The 15,450-nt window shown below is 40.1% G+C and overlaps 1 protein-coding gene and 1 long non-coding RNA gene across 5 annotated transcripts in view; one reads left to right on the forward strand and one right to left on the reverse strand.

The window, feature by feature from the left end:
• Positions 1 to 15,450, forward strand: part of LOC117573860 (uncharacterized) — a 105,094-nt gene that overhangs the window by 75,001 nt on the left and 14,643 nt on the right. For 2 of the 3 annotated variants that reach the window (XR_007955289.1, XR_004572720.2), the window contains one exon: positions 5,689 to 5,876. The exons of the other annotated variant lie outside the window; for it this stretch is intronic. This is a non-coding gene — a long non-coding RNA (uncharacterized LOC117573860). Of the gene's footprint in view, positions 1 to 5,688; positions 5,877 to 15,450 lie in introns of those variants that run through there. 3 annotated transcript variants of the gene reach the window in all.
• Positions 1 to 15,450, reverse strand: part of LOC117573859 (uncharacterized) — an 81,522-nt gene that overhangs the window by 57,051 nt on the left and 9,021 nt on the right. For both annotated transcript variants that reach the window (XM_052006752.1, XM_034257332.2), the window contains exon 2: positions 1,713 to 2,683. In XM_052006752.1, the coding sequence (XP_051862712.1) occupies positions 1,713 to 1,821 (109 nt within the window). In that variant the 5' untranslated portion in view covers positions 1,822 to 2,683. The remainder of the gene's footprint in view (positions 1 to 1,712; positions 2,684 to 15,450) is intronic.

Raw genomic sequence — 15,450 nt, forward strand, 5'->3', positions numbered from 1 at the left:
CCGACAAATTTATGCATTGATCCCAAAAGTATTACATTGTTGTGATGAGTGGTTGGTTGGTTGATTAGCAATCAGTTGCTTGAATACGCTTTTATTGTATGCATAATAATAATAAATAGGACTATAAGCAATTTATGCTATCAGCAATGAACATAGAACTCAATTTTCGTTAAATTTGCTATAAAAACAAATTCCCATGTTCCTCCATGGAAAAATGTGAGCTGCGCAATAATTTTATACATGCAACGAACGAAAATAAGAGATCAACAACAAAATGCGAACACAAATTTTTTATATAGCACTCTGGGGATAATCAGCACTGGCAGTGGCAGTGGCAGTGGCCGTGGCACAACAGCAACTACATCAGTAGCAGCAACAGCAACAGCAGCTAATGTAAAGTCCAACGCAGACACATAAAAATGAGAATTTATGCATTTTTTAAGCAGCCTGGCAAAGTAGCCACCGCAGGGATTGGGCGTGGCAAGGCCAGACCAGAGCTAAATGGGCGCCCAATGAAACAGGTGACGCAGGTGACGTTTTGGATTTGTGACTACAGCAAAAAAAGGACGAACCAATAACAACAAGAGCAATAAACAAGCTTTGCGCACATGTCGCTCATGGCGGAAAAAAGTTAATAATGAAGTTGTGTAAATTGCATAATTTTATATTTATTAATTTAACATTTTTGGGTCTCACCAACGATTCAACTTTTGTTCATTTACGAACAAAAGTGACCAAAAAAAAAAATGATTACCGCATTTTTAAATGCAGGCCATAAAAATTGTTTGGCTCACATTGACTTGCTTCCCAACGATGCCACTACACAAAAAAAAATATGTAAATACGTAGTTGAACGTTGCATTTAAATAAACCGCCAACAATTTAGTGCATTGTTTTTATTGTTGCTTCACACCGAAAGAATGCAGAGAATTTTTTAAATGAGAAATTGTTCATGAAAGATAAATGAACGAATGTAATTTCCATTCTGCAATTAAAGTAAATGCATGGAAATTGAATCGAAAAAATTTAACACAAATATGGGGAATTATGTTATCTGAATTTACTGAAATTTGTAAAATAAAAAGTACAATAAACAAACATAAAGCTATCAAAGTTTACTGAATACCGAAGTATTTGAAATTTAATAAAAATGAATTAGAAAAGTTCTTTCAGAGATTTTTCGATATTCTTTAATTACTTGAAAATTGCTCTTTATATTGTTTTAAGCTCATCAAACTCATGCACGTCCACTTTTTCACAGCTTCCTCTTAGCTGAAGTAAATATACAGAATAGCCTTTAAAAAAGTTTCAAATGAACAATTAAAATTTAATGACTTTGCTGCTGAATTTAATTTAATATGTTAACTGCTTGCCAGTTTCTTTGTCGACTAACATATAAAAAAAATAATAAAAATCTAGAGCACGCAAAATGTTAAATTAATATGCAGCCCTTATATGTGGGCGGGGAAAAGGTTAATTCAACGTTCAAATTAATAAAAATAATCAATTATTGCTCAGAGATGTGCATTCAACCGAAAAGCAATTTTAATAAATGATTTTAATTAAATCGATACGCGAAATGGGGACGAGTTAAGACAATACCACACATCAAATTACAGTTATGTGAATAAATTTCCATAATATTTTCAAATTTATTTGACCTCCCCAACTACCGACTTAAAATACTTTTGTAGTATAGTTAAAGGCCTCACCTGGCTTGTATCCATCGCTGTGCTCGTGAGTCTCAATCTCAGTTAGGTGGAGGATGACAATGATGAGGAACAGAGGTGTGAATGGGTTGAATTTCCGTGACTCCATCATGGTTGGTCCTTCTTCTTGGCCTTTGTAATTTTCTCTCTTCCAATGGAAAAATTCAATCGCTATACGTAAATTGTGTATAAATGTGTATGTACTTTGCAGGTAGTATAGCAGCTACATGGGCATAAAAAATGCAAATACATTTGCCTCACTTTGTGCAAACATCATTTCAGATACGAGAGTTTGTTGTACACACACACACCGCACCGCACACACGAAGCCAAATGATTTGGTGGCTTATTGCACGCGTCGTCGTATGTGTGTGTGTGTGTGTGTTAGTGTTGGTGACAATTTCCACTCTCTCTGTTTTATTTATTTATTTATTTATGTTCTGTCGTTGTTGTTGTTGCTCCTTCTGTTGTTGTTGTACGCGTGCTTCAATCCTTTTTTGTTTTTGCTTTAATTTTTTCACTTAATTAAAAACTTTTCCGCTGCACATAAATTCATTTTAATATTTACAAACAGTCGCCCTTTTTCAGCTGCTGTTCTTCTCGTTGTTGTTGTTGCTGTTGCTTCTTTATGTTGTGCTTGTTTGTTTGTATTTTTTTTTTTTATTATTTATTTATTTTCTTTTTTTTTGTCAAAACACATAACCGTTAAGATGAATTTTTAATAGAATTTGACGAGGCGACCAAGTAACTTTAGTGGCGCACACACACTCATCATTCCCTGACTTGAGTGTGTGTGTGTGTGTGTGTTAGTAGATGTTTGTTTATAAATATTTAAAATAAAACGCGCACGTGTTGCACATTTTGAGCGGCTTTTAACGCAACTCTCATCCTGCTACTGCTTAAAATTTAATTTCAAATCCTTCTGTCATGTTACCACACACACAGTGTCTTAAAATGTATGCGAATGCGTGTTCCTGCAATTAGAAAAAAGAAAGAGAAATTCATCTGGTTAGTACAGTATTTTTGTTTGGTTTTATGCCACTACTGAACGTTTTGGGATTAGGCTATAAATAAATGGCCATTCATTTGGCCAGCTATTACATAATGCCACATAGAGCAAGAGAACTAGAAAGAGAGATCGAGAGAGGGCAAAAAGGAAAGGAAACCCTGATGCCAATCAATAATGATAGATTAGCTCTGTCCGGGCATCACACAGTTGCCTCGTAAATTATATACAAGCTGCTGCTGTGGCTGTTGTGCTTGTTATGTTGCCTCCTCTAAGCAAATGAATAGCCAAAACTTTTCGCACACCACATTAATTGAGTGAGTGACTATGTGTGTGTATGTGTGTGTGAGTATGTGCCTGGGAGAACTCAACTCAGAGCCAGCCTCCAGTACGTGCCATGTAAACATGGCCCATATATGAAGTTATTCCACACATACGCAATCGAAATGTCAATAGGTTCATATTGTTATAGCACTGCCGAGCCCTGCCTTGTATCAACTCTTGCCATGCCGCATGTCTGGCGGGTCTAAACGTCTAACAGGCTAACAGCCAGTTGGTAACAACTACGATGACTCGAAGACTACAGGTAATTGACAAAGGAGTCATGAAAACTTTGACTCGAAAGTTTCGCCACGTTTTTTTTTGTGCTTTCTTTTTTGTTTAACACGCAGCCCCCGCAACAACAAGCTGACAAACTTGCATGACATTCCAGCGACTGCCACGTCGCAACCTCAAGTTTCCCAAGCCCACTCAAAGCAAATGCCAACTGGGATCAGGCGCCAGCAGATGGAGACAAGGCTTCCTTCCTTCCTCTCTTTCCGACGTAATCATTGCCCCCTCCCAACTCAGTTCCCTTTGGCAAGTTGCGTTGACTAAGTTTGCATTGGGTAATTAAGAGCTGTGCAAGTGTTTATTGAGAGAGAGATTGCGTTGAGGAGCGAACTTGGGCTAAGTAGTTGTTAGTTGCTAACTAGTGCTATTTGACAGTAGTACGAGCGTGTAGACTAAGCAAGGCAAAAGTTAAACCCAAAGCCGCAAAATATATTGCAGATAATCTAAGGCACTGAGGCGATTAACAGTTCATTTTAAGTTTCGAACAAGATGTAATGAAACGAAGATTAACTTAAAGATTCATGATTTTGCGCTGTTCATTTAAGCTTTGATATAAAAAATTCCTTTGAAAAAAACTGAAAATTAATCCGCCAAGCAATTACCTTAGGGTAACAGCTAAGTATGTAAACCAATCTGTTTTTTGTGTTTAATTTAAAAGTTTTTTGCTTGACAAGCTTGAACCATTTGCTAGTCACTGAACCCATTGCTCGTTGCATATTAAATAGTCAACAAATGACACATTAGACACCGACACACATTGCAAAAACTTGGCCAACAAAAAGCATTCAATTATGCCAACAATATGCACACATTTCAGCCAAACAGACTAACAAACAACAGCAACAAAAACAACAGCAGCAATAGCAACAGCAACAAAAACGATATTCATAAAACTATTGCTCCGTGTGCGCTGCCTAACAATAACGAACGAATAAAAAAATAAAACAAAAAGCAAAAAGCCAAAGAAAAAACAGCGTGGCGAATAGAAGTGAATAAGCAGTGAGTGCAGTCGAATTGGGTGAATGTTCTTGCTGTTCTTGTTGTGCGATGAATATGATAGTTTTTACTCTTCTTACTATAAAGTCGTTTTGTCTGCGCTCGCTTGCGAATGTTCTGCCAATGTGCCTGTGAATGTTTGTGAATGTGGCTGCCTTTGCAGTGAATGTCTGTGAGTGCCTTCCCTGACTTCTAGCCGCCTGCCTGTGTATGCCTTATGGCGTTTAGCGCATAAATTGAGCGCAGCAATTTCATTTAAATGTGCACAATAAACTTAGTTCATGACCCCTCGAGCATTTTGGCTCTCTGGATGTGTTGCCATCTCTTTCTCAATTCCCATATGTCTGTCTCATCGTCTAAATCACATTAAATTTGCTATAGCAAAATGCATAATGCAAGACCTTTTTACATGGGCAATGCAAGGAGTTGCTTATAAGTTCTGGTTCGAGCTCTAGTTCTATGGAATAGCAGCTGCTGTCGTCTACCGGAAGTGCAACACACACTCACACATACACACACACACGTATACCACCCTCTCGCTTAGCCATTGTTGTTAGCCGTTTGACAATTGAATTCAAATGAATTGCGGTTGAATTTTATAACAATGCAAGAGTCAGCAACATGGCAATATAGAAAAAGTAACTGCATACGAAAGCCAAGGAAAGTTTTGAAAAATTGCGAAATCAATAAGCAAACACATACACACACATACACCCATACATATAGCTGTACTATCTGATAGATTGGCAGTCAGACAGACAGAGGGAATACAAAGGTAATTTAGTCGCTTGACATGCTTTTTGAAACTGACAAATGTTGCGATTTGTCATTGGTTTTTTTTTTTCGTTCTCATGCTCGTGACGTTGTCTTGTTGAGGTTTTCCTTTTCGTATTTCCGCAATACTATTTCATTTGCATGTGGTTCTGTTCTCGAGCTTTAAGTTGAAGTTTCTGACAGTTATAGATAATAGCGTAGATAAATGACTCGAATGTGGATTGCATCAAGTGCGCATATTTGAATTTTATTGTTATTATTGAATTATTGTTTTCCCGCATTGAGTTCTTCGAACTGCCTAAGGAACTTTTGCCACCAAGAGTTTTTTCTCTCTCTCTCTCTCTCTCTCTCTCTCTCTCTCTTTCTCTCTCTTTCTCTGATATTTATTCCACTTTACCGCCTGCAGCATTTGAGTTTTAAGCAATATTTTAAAAGCTCGTCTCTTGCATATTTCATGTATTATATATTTACGACGCCTCGACTTGAGCATTTTTGCTGAAATGTAACGAGGCAAACTGAAATTGAGTTGAAAATGTTGCACCTGCAGCTGCCGCTGTTGAAACAATTTCCATTTTGCTCTCTTTTTTCCAGCTGCACCCTCAATTTCCGGCATGAGGCCGGCGAGGCTTATCCGCTACTCCCAGCTGCCTTCCACTGGTCACGCCCACATTCATTGCAACTATACGCTCAGCTGAACTTCAACCAAAATGAAACCATTGCAAATAAAATAAAAAAAAAAAATAATAAAACGAAACAGAACAAAATCCTTACTCTCGAAATTTGTAGTACATTTATTTTCTGAGTGTTTTTTTTTCGTGTTGCGCCAAAGAAATGTGTTTTAACTTGCATTTTTAATATCGAGCGTGGCAGCGACCTAAATATTTGCAATGCTGTTAAATTAAAAAAATTGAACAGACAAGGGAATGTCGACGAGGAAAGCGGAGGACGCGAAATCAACAACTTGCCGCAAGCGTAGGACCGTATTATAAAAATGGCGACAAACGACCGGAAGTAGCGTGGCAAAAAAACGCTAAAATATATATGTGTACGACACACATATAGAGACACAATCGCACACACTCACACGCATACATACGACAAACAACAACAACAACCACAACAACAAAAAAAAGCTAACCAGCCGGCTCAGCAAAAGTCCTGGCGCTGACTTCCTCCTCTGGTTTAAATATAGCCAGGCCAACGCTAAAGCCAAAGCGAAAGCCAAACAGTCGACAAACGCCAAACGCACGGCAACATTGTGCGGCAAATGGAAGCCATGGATGGTGGAGGTGGGACGGAAGGGCACAAAAAAGGAGGCGGCTGGGCTGGCGACAACAAGGGCGCATCTATCGCAGCGCATATAATGAGCCACCGAGCTCCATGGCCGCGACATGGCCGTTGCTCATTTCCAGGTCGACGTAATTTGTCCATAATTTGTCTGCGTCTTCCACACACACACACAGACAGGCGACGGCGGCGGCGACTCGACTGGGATTGGGTTTTTTTTTTGGTTTCGAACAAGAGATGGGGACGATTTTGTCTGTGTCTGTGTCTTGGAGTTTTATCTATGGCGCACTTAGACGCCGCTATTTATGTCTTTTTATTTTTATAATATGCATCCGACCACAAAGTTGTGTTTTTTTCGGCTTTTGCGGTTATTTTGGTGGCATTTTGTCTGACAAAAGAAACGTGGAACAATTATGAGAGTTTTGTGGCAATAACACATACACGTGTAGCCAAATATAGCTAACTTCGTTTGTTGTTTTGCTGTGTTGTCTGCCTAATCGTAAAGTCCCCGTGGTGCCTTCCACGGTGACTGATGAGCACGCCATTCACGTGGACTGGACATGGCACACTTTTTTCGTCGGTCGGGGGGGAAGCCATTAATCTAAGCTACTCACACGACACAAACCTAAAACCTCGAACCCAAAACAATTGTCTGTGATCTGCGGACAGCGTGCTAACAACTTTTTCACGCTCAAATGCAGAACCTGACAATGTAGTAGCAAGTGTGTGTGTGTGTGCCTAATTAAAATGGACACGAGTTAATCATGTTGATTGTTTTCACTGATTGATTGATTGTTTCGGTTTCAGCATTCGCAATGGCATTCTATTAGGATTGCGGTTCGTGTTGCCAGCAATGGAATTTGCTTGAAAATCGCAAAATTAATTGGGGTCTCTTGTCGTGCGTCCTCAAATTATATCCAATCGTTTTTAATATGTTTATGTGGTTAAAGTTTCACTTAAAGAAGTATTTTTCACTAATATGTCAAAAATTATTATCAAAGAGAATTACCATGTGAAAACGGTATGAAATTATTGAAACGGGAATATTGATTTTTATTTATTTATCACAAATTGTGCGGTGTTTTTCTCTAGTGTTGATAATATCATTTTAAATAGCCATAAATTAGCAGCGAGAGCACTTTAAATTTGCCACGCAGGATGCGGGGGAGCCAGTGGGCGGAACGGGGCGGGAGAAGCACATTATGTGTTTTTATTTAAATATATTCATGAGGTTCTTGCCTGTTTGACATCGTGCTGCGAAAACAACTATAATAAAAACAATAACACCAGCATAAGCAACAGCTGCAATGACAATAACTCTTGCCATTGCCTGCACACACACACACATACACAACACACACCCACACATAAAGTCACATTCTTACACATACCTATGCATGCGACATGCAGCTGTTGCTCTCGTTGCCCCCACATAAGTGTGCTGCACCTTTTTTTTTGTTGCAATAACAAGCAAAACTTGCGCTCTGAAACGTGAATGTTGCGCCGCTTGTTTTGTTAAAATCTCCATCTGTTTGCGTGTGTGTGTGTATGTGTCTTGACTGCGATATATGTGGTTTGTGTTTGTCTGTGCGTGTGTGTGTTTGGGTGGGTGTACATATCTATTGCATCAGCAGTTGCAGCTGCTGTTACTCTGGCCCCGCTAGCTATGCCTTCCGTTTTTAATTGAAAATGTTTTGTTTTAATTAACTGACGCGCGTTTTTTTATGGCCACCATATCTGCCCTTTAGCCCAGCTTTCACTTTCTCCCCTTCCCACATTCTCTTTCTATAACACACACACACATGCTGTCTATGCGTTCTAGGCCTGTTAAATGCATCGTTACTTGGGATTGTTTAAGCGCTTTGCCCTTTCCGCCAACTCGCGACGAAGCGAAGAATGTTGGCCATTGATTTTGCTACATTCTGTTGTGTGTGTACGTTGAGTTGTTATTATGATGCGCTTTATTGTCACGCGGCTGCCACAAAATGCTTCATGTGCTCGCCGCATCAAATTTATGTTTACAGCACAAATGGGAAGAGCAATGAAAAGTGTGTGTTTGTGTGTGTGTGGCAGGCAAGGCCAAGTCAAGCGTTGGCAGAAACAATGCCGCAAAACGGAAACGGAAGCTGCGGCACTCATGTGTGCGTATGAGTGTGCTCGTGTGTGCAACGACACTCAAAATGTTTTGGGTTATATGAAGACATAAACATAAAAGTGTTTTATAATAAAGCAAAGCGTGAAATAATTCACAGCGCAGTGCTCAGAGTCCGCACCAAGGCACAGAAGCCAAGCTGACAATTTTTATAGTCTTCTTTTCTACTGACAAACTCAACGCTCACACACATCGCACATCGCACATTGGACACGCTGACAATGATGTTAAATAAAATATTGTTTATATGCCAACATAATAAATGGCCATAGCCAACAGAGGACTCATAAAGTGCACGTTAGTCATCGTCATCAAACAAACACCTAGGACATTATTAAAGCCATCGTCGTGGAGCGCTGCCATAAGAGTTAGCCAGCGTAAATGTTATGCGTCTTGTGACAATAACAATTATGACAGATGTGCTAAGCGAAAAATGCCACTTGAAATATGAAATATTTAACTCAGCCCACTCACACACACATACATTTTTCAATTCTATTTTCACTTCCGTATGCCATAACTGCATGTGTACACATTGCATAATCCCGATTCACTCTAAATAAGATAAATGAATTCACTTTCATTATTTAACGAATGGCTTTAGTATTTACTAATTGTCACGGGAATAATTGTCCGGCTGACCTAGTTAAAGGTCTCCAATGTGCCAGAGCGAGAGAGAGAGAGAAAAAGTGAAAAGAAAAGCGAAAGAGCGTGCTCAAACAAAAATAAAATAGTGAATATGGCAAAGGAAGGATATGGATCCGGATTCGGAGCCGGAGCCGGAGTTGGGGTCGGTGTCAGCAGCTGTTTGGTTAACCCCAAAAACTGTGAGCGAGAAAGTTTTGTGTTGCGTTTAGTTTGGAAAATTGCTAATTTATTATTTTGCGCATTTAAATATTTTAAGTGTCCCGCAGGATTTGCACTCGCATGCACATGAACGAGCAAACACACACACACACACACACACACACACACGTGCGCTCGCTTTTGCCAGATAAACTTGCAAGGACACTAAAAAATTTGTCGCCAGCCTGGATCCCGCTGAGTCTTGTGTCCTTCGTCGTCGTCGTCGTTGTGTCCTGCGTCCTGTGTCCTATGTCCTTTGCCACGTTACAGCCAGCAGCCACGTTACAAGTTAATATAATTTTAATGAAAATTAACATGAAGCCAGGCACTTTTTGCTCCACACGCTTTAATTTCCCAAAAGACGTGGCGACACCGTCAGCCCTGACAGCTGACACGTATATGTGCTTGCGATTGTGTGTGTGTGTGTGTTTGTATGTGTTTTTGTAGGAGAGTAAGGACATGTGTTAGTGCTGCTTTATTACACACATGTTAGGCAACACACGCTGACTACTAGTTGAGGAAGCCGACTACCATTTAAGCTGCTCTCATTTTCATTTCTCTCTTTCGCTTAGTTATATAACTTTTAGCTTTTTGCTTAATTTGTTGCTGCTGCCACTTTTGCTGCCGTTGCTACTGCTGCTGCTGCTGCGGCTGTTGCACGTTTAGACGGTTGAGTCAAGTGCGTTCTCGTGTTGGGATTTACGCAACTAATTTTACATAGGCAAAATGGTTGAAATGGCTGCTTTGATTTATAATACCTAAAGCTGGCGACGCCCAAGCGCACTCTCTACACATTAAACTACAGCCTCCCGCCACACACACACGTACACGAAGTCTTTGTATATGCTGCTGCTTACCTACCTACCGCGATTGTAGGTGGGCGTGGCTGGCAACAGTTCATAAGCCTTTGAAACATGGCACGCGCTTGTCGGCTCAAATTTTGCATCAGACAAAAGCACTCGCACTCGCGTCGCGCTGAGCGCAAATCCTTTGTAAACTCAACTTTTGGTGGTTCGTCCCCATCTTATATGCTTGTCGCCTTTCGCAACCATTTTCCATGTTTCCAATATGTCACTGCACCTTGATGATTTTGCTCACGTTCGTTTGACGTTAACAAGCATATGCATAACAATCGAATGACTTGGAAGCGAGTTGAGGATTTTACTGTGTTAATTACTTCTGTAAGTTCGGCGTATAAATAATGAAAATATGCAGACCAGCAAATAATAATAATAGCTTTTGATAATGGCTTGACTGCAATCGAATCGTATGTAAATCACCATCATCATTAATTACATTTAGTTAGCTGCATAATCAATATGTAAATGCCAAACGAATACTCGTCCACTAATTGACTGAGTTCTGGGTTTCAGTTTCATCTCTTCATCGAATCTAATGTCAATTTGTCTCAATGCAGTTGATCATTAGTCTTATGCCGATACCAAATCGCATCGTCCATTTCATTGACATTTGTTGATCACTTGTTAATGCGCAGCAGTTTGCCATTTGTTGGCATTTACAACAAGCAGCTTGAGTGGTCGACTCGACCAGTCACCGGTCACTGTCAATTAGTTAATATATTTGTGACCAGTTTTATCGACAATCGCTAATAAATAAATTCCATGACCTTTAGCTCGTGTGTTTTTCTGGAGAGGCTGTTTCTGTCTCTGCGTTTGTCTTTGGCCATAACAAACAGGACGCAACGCTTTAACACAACATCAAATAGCAACGACTTTTCTCGCAGTCTGTCCCAACGTCTGGCTGATATCCTGCAGCTCCTTGGTGGCTGCTGCTTCTGCTTCTGTTGCTGGCATCTTTTGCTATCGCTGCCTTTTTTTATTAGCTTTGTCTTTCAATCTGTCTCAATGCCTGTTATGTGTCTTTTATTTTATTTGTTCCCGTCGATACTTCTGTTGGCGCTTCTGTTCTTGCTGCTGTTGATGCTGCTGCTAGCTACAAAACAACAGCAACAAAGTAAAATCGATTTTTATTTGCCAATAGCGCAGAGAGAGCTCTCAGTTTGTTTGCAGCTTTTGTTGTCAGACATATTAAATGGTTTGCTTTGCAAGGCATCAGCTGGCTTGACTCCAGATCTAACTCGAACTCTGGCTGATTGAAAGGCACTTCACTTTCGAGTGCCCATTTGAACTATTAATTATTTATATATACGTATGTATGTTTGTATGTTGCGTCTCGGCATCTTTTCTCATTGTATCTAAAAATAAATATTCTAATTAGCAGATGTTGTTGAGCCTACAAACTTTTTACGTAATTATTTGAACTCGATTCCATTGATTTTGCAATTATGGGGCACGTAAAAACGGGAAGTTGCGTCGCAAAAGTTTTGCTCGTTAAATTTAAATAATTTGCTTAAGATTGTGTGTTCTGTTTTCTTTAAATTATAATTAATAGGCGTGGGGCAGGACATGGCTGTTGCCTGTTGGCTGTTGGCTGTTGGCAGTTGAGTTGCTGCTGTCACGGCAACCCGGTTCAAGTTAAAGAATTCCTGGTATTGTAATTAAGCAAATGGTGCCTATGCCTAATGAGCTTAACGCTTGGCCTCTCCCCACCCCGCGCACGAAATGCCCCACGATTAGCGAAATGTTGCACATTGTTGCTTTTGTCATATGTCAAAGATGCTAAAGTGCCCGCCGGTTGAATGTACAACATGATAGCAATAGCAACAGCAGCAGCCATCAACAAAAGCAACAGCAACGGCAGTAGCAGCGGCAACGTCAACGAGCTGCAAAGGATGCTTGGCCTGGAGTCACAAGGACTTCAGCCTTGATTGGGCATAGACAAAAAGTGCCGCCATCAAAGCCAGCACCGACATATCAGGCGCTATCTAACACCGCCCTCCACGCGCCCCCCTCACCACCTCCACATAAATGTCAGCTTCTGCAATGCCCCACAGCGACACGTTTCGTTGCTTTTTGGGTGCTTTGCACTCAACGTTACGTTAGCCCACTTTAGCCGCCGTTGTATTCGTCAGCTTTTGTTTCTGCAAACGAAAAATGGAGCACACGGCAGATTTAGCTACTGATAGTACGTACGTTCATTCGTTGTGTGTGTGTGTGTGTATGTGTGTGTTTGTATGCATGCAGGTGTGAGTGTGTGTGTGAGTGTACTGGTGTGTAAAGTGCCTGCCTAACCAATTTGTGTGCCATACAAACTAATGTGCTTTGATGTAGCTGCTGTCGCCTTAGTCTAACAAGCGCCATCACATACACAAAAAGCATTGCCTACTTTTTTGGGCGGCGCTTGACAGCAACAACCACAAAGACATCGATCAAATTAAGCAAACACATTTTTTTGTGGGCACCCACACACATACACACAAAACATTCACACACACACACACATCCGCTTTCAGCTTTAGAAAATGATTCGAGTTGACAAGAAAAGTGTCACACGATACTTTATGTTCCGTTGGCGCATTGCGTATACGACGCATCGTCGCTTGTGACGCGCCCCAAAGTGCGGCAGCTGCAATGTGTGAATCAATCAAAATCAGCGCAAAATTATGCCGAAAATTGAATTATTGATTCGATTAAAGCGCACCTCAAGACACGCACACATGCGCAAGCACACACACACAAACACACTTAAGCAAACACTCAAGTAGCAAATAAATAAATAAGCAGCGGCGAGAAGCTGCCTGAGTATGCGGAAGGAATGAAAAGCTTTGCCATTTTAGCATGCCTGGCGATCAAATTACGCACACTCCAATATACACACACACAGGCACACACACACACACAGAGACGCATTTATACATGAGCATTACAGTTACATTTACCGTTCACTTATGTTGCGCCACGCAGGCACATTAAAGGCCACAAATCGTTTCAAGCTCTCAATATGCAAACACATTGCCATTCACTGCCTGATTCCCTACTTCCCCTTTCCATCTCCCTTTCCTCTTACCGTTCACTCTCACTATCTCGCTTGCTCTTTCATTCTCTCTCTCTCTCTCTCTTTCTATGCTGTGTGTCGCTTGTCGTCTGTGTGCCACGCAAAGCGCTTAATCGTCTATATTATTTTATACACACACACACACATACAGAGGCCAGCACGCAATTGTAGAGTGAGGATTGGAGCTTATACTCGTACCATCATCCATCGATTACAGTCACTTATTTATGTGTTTTCTTATTTCTGCGGCGTTTTCATTTTGTTTGATTTATACCATGCCTGCTTTTTATATACCCTGAACCTGGCCAACGCAGCCAGGCCAAGCCTATGTCGCCTCTTATCTTGGCTAATTTAGATTATGCTTCATGGTAAAAATTTTCCATGCAAATTAACTGCCATCGACGTTTTGTATATCAAATAAATTTCGAATTCATTTTTTTAGTCATTTTTCTGATTGATGTAATAAAATGTATATTAAACGCAGTTCTGAAAATTTTATATTTTATCAGAATAAATATATATATTTGGTAATCTTTTTTAAATCCTTCTATTGACAGCGTAAGGGCTGAATCGTTTCGGTGTTGGCAAAATGAATTTTCTTTCTTGCTTTTGCTGCTTTCATAAATAGCTGTGGGCCATGAAAGCTGGCAGAGAAAATGCTGTCATGTGCTCTCCGCCATTTTGTGTGCGCAATTAGGCGTTTGATGTGCGCTTTTCGTTTGAAAATTAGGCTGAACAGCGAAAGTAGCCGGAGGCAACCTAATATCTTTCATAAATAATTTATGCGATTTGTTTGCTGATTTTTATTAATGCCAATGCATTTGTGGGTATAACTCACTGCTCGACGACTGGCTGCCTCTCTGTGGCTTTTTGTGTATTTTTGTATGTAGCAAATTTATAGTTTCAGCTGAGAAGTTAAATCAATTTTAAAATGGCATTTCATTAGGAAATCTGAATTCCAAATGACAGGCAACATTATTATTTGGTTTCTAAATTCAACTCGCTCGTGTATGATGGTGGGCGTGGTTGTGTTGGTGACCGTGTTTTATATGTATAAGTGGGTAGCGATTAGCGTTGGTTTTGCTCATGCTACAAAAGATTTAAAAGCTTTTCGATATGAACAGAGATGAAAGGCAGCGATTTTTGAAAGAGATTTAAAATTATATATGTTTGGTTTTTTACTGAAAGGCTTTAAAAGACCTTTTGCATAAACAGTTGACAACTTATAAAATTTAGAATTAGAGATTTAACTTTTATGATATGATTTTGTACTAAACTATATTTAAACATTTAACTATTCAAAATGTACAATTTTAACTGTCCTATTCATCTTAATACGGAAATTTACTTGCCAAACACTTTATGCGAAAACCATTGACAACACGCACAGCAACGAAGTGAAGTATCTAATGCATATATAGTTGACAATATGGAATTATGAGCATCTGGCCAACATGGATAAGCTGCACTATCTTTACCGCTTTTAAATATTATGCAAAGCACTTAAATGAGAGTTTGCACTTACATAATACAACCATACTCTTGTTAACTATCTACACACAGACGCGCTTACCCATTTACTTAGTTTGTATGTACAAGGACCTTTCTTTCTCCTCTACTCTTTTGCACTCTATCCTCTACTGGGCAGCTTGAAAAGTTGTCCTGCTTTTGGCCCTATAGATGCTCGCACTTGTTTCTAGTGCTGCCATAAAACGTTGCTCGACAGCCATGCAACAAATTGCGTTAGGATTCTGAACTCTTGCACCTGTGCAGCAAACTATGCGCTCCCACAATGTCCCTTTCCGTTTCTCCCTCTCTCTCTTTCTGTCTATATCCACCTCTATTCTGTATTCTCTATTGCTCTATATATCTATAGTAAATATGATAAATCACCATACCCTCGAATGCTGCGTTGCCATTGCTGCGTTGCTGCTGCTGTTGTCCATGACAAATGACGCAGAGCCACGTGCTAAAGCCCCAGAGATTCTGGCAATGCTGTATGTACAGAATGCTGTTCCACATACACTGACTCACACACACACACACACAATAATCGATGCGATTTGATGCATGCCAACTGTATATTATAGGTACATACATACTTGCATACGTATTGAGTGACCGAATGTGTATGTGTGTGTGTGTGTGTGAGC

The sequence above is a fragment of the Drosophila albomicans genome, chromosome 2R (assembly GCF_009650485.2).
Source record: "Drosophila albomicans strain 15112-1751.03 chromosome 2R, ASM965048v2, whole genome shotgun sequence".
Taxonomy (NCBI): domain Eukaryota; kingdom Metazoa; phylum Arthropoda; class Insecta; order Diptera; family Drosophilidae; genus Drosophila; species Drosophila albomicans.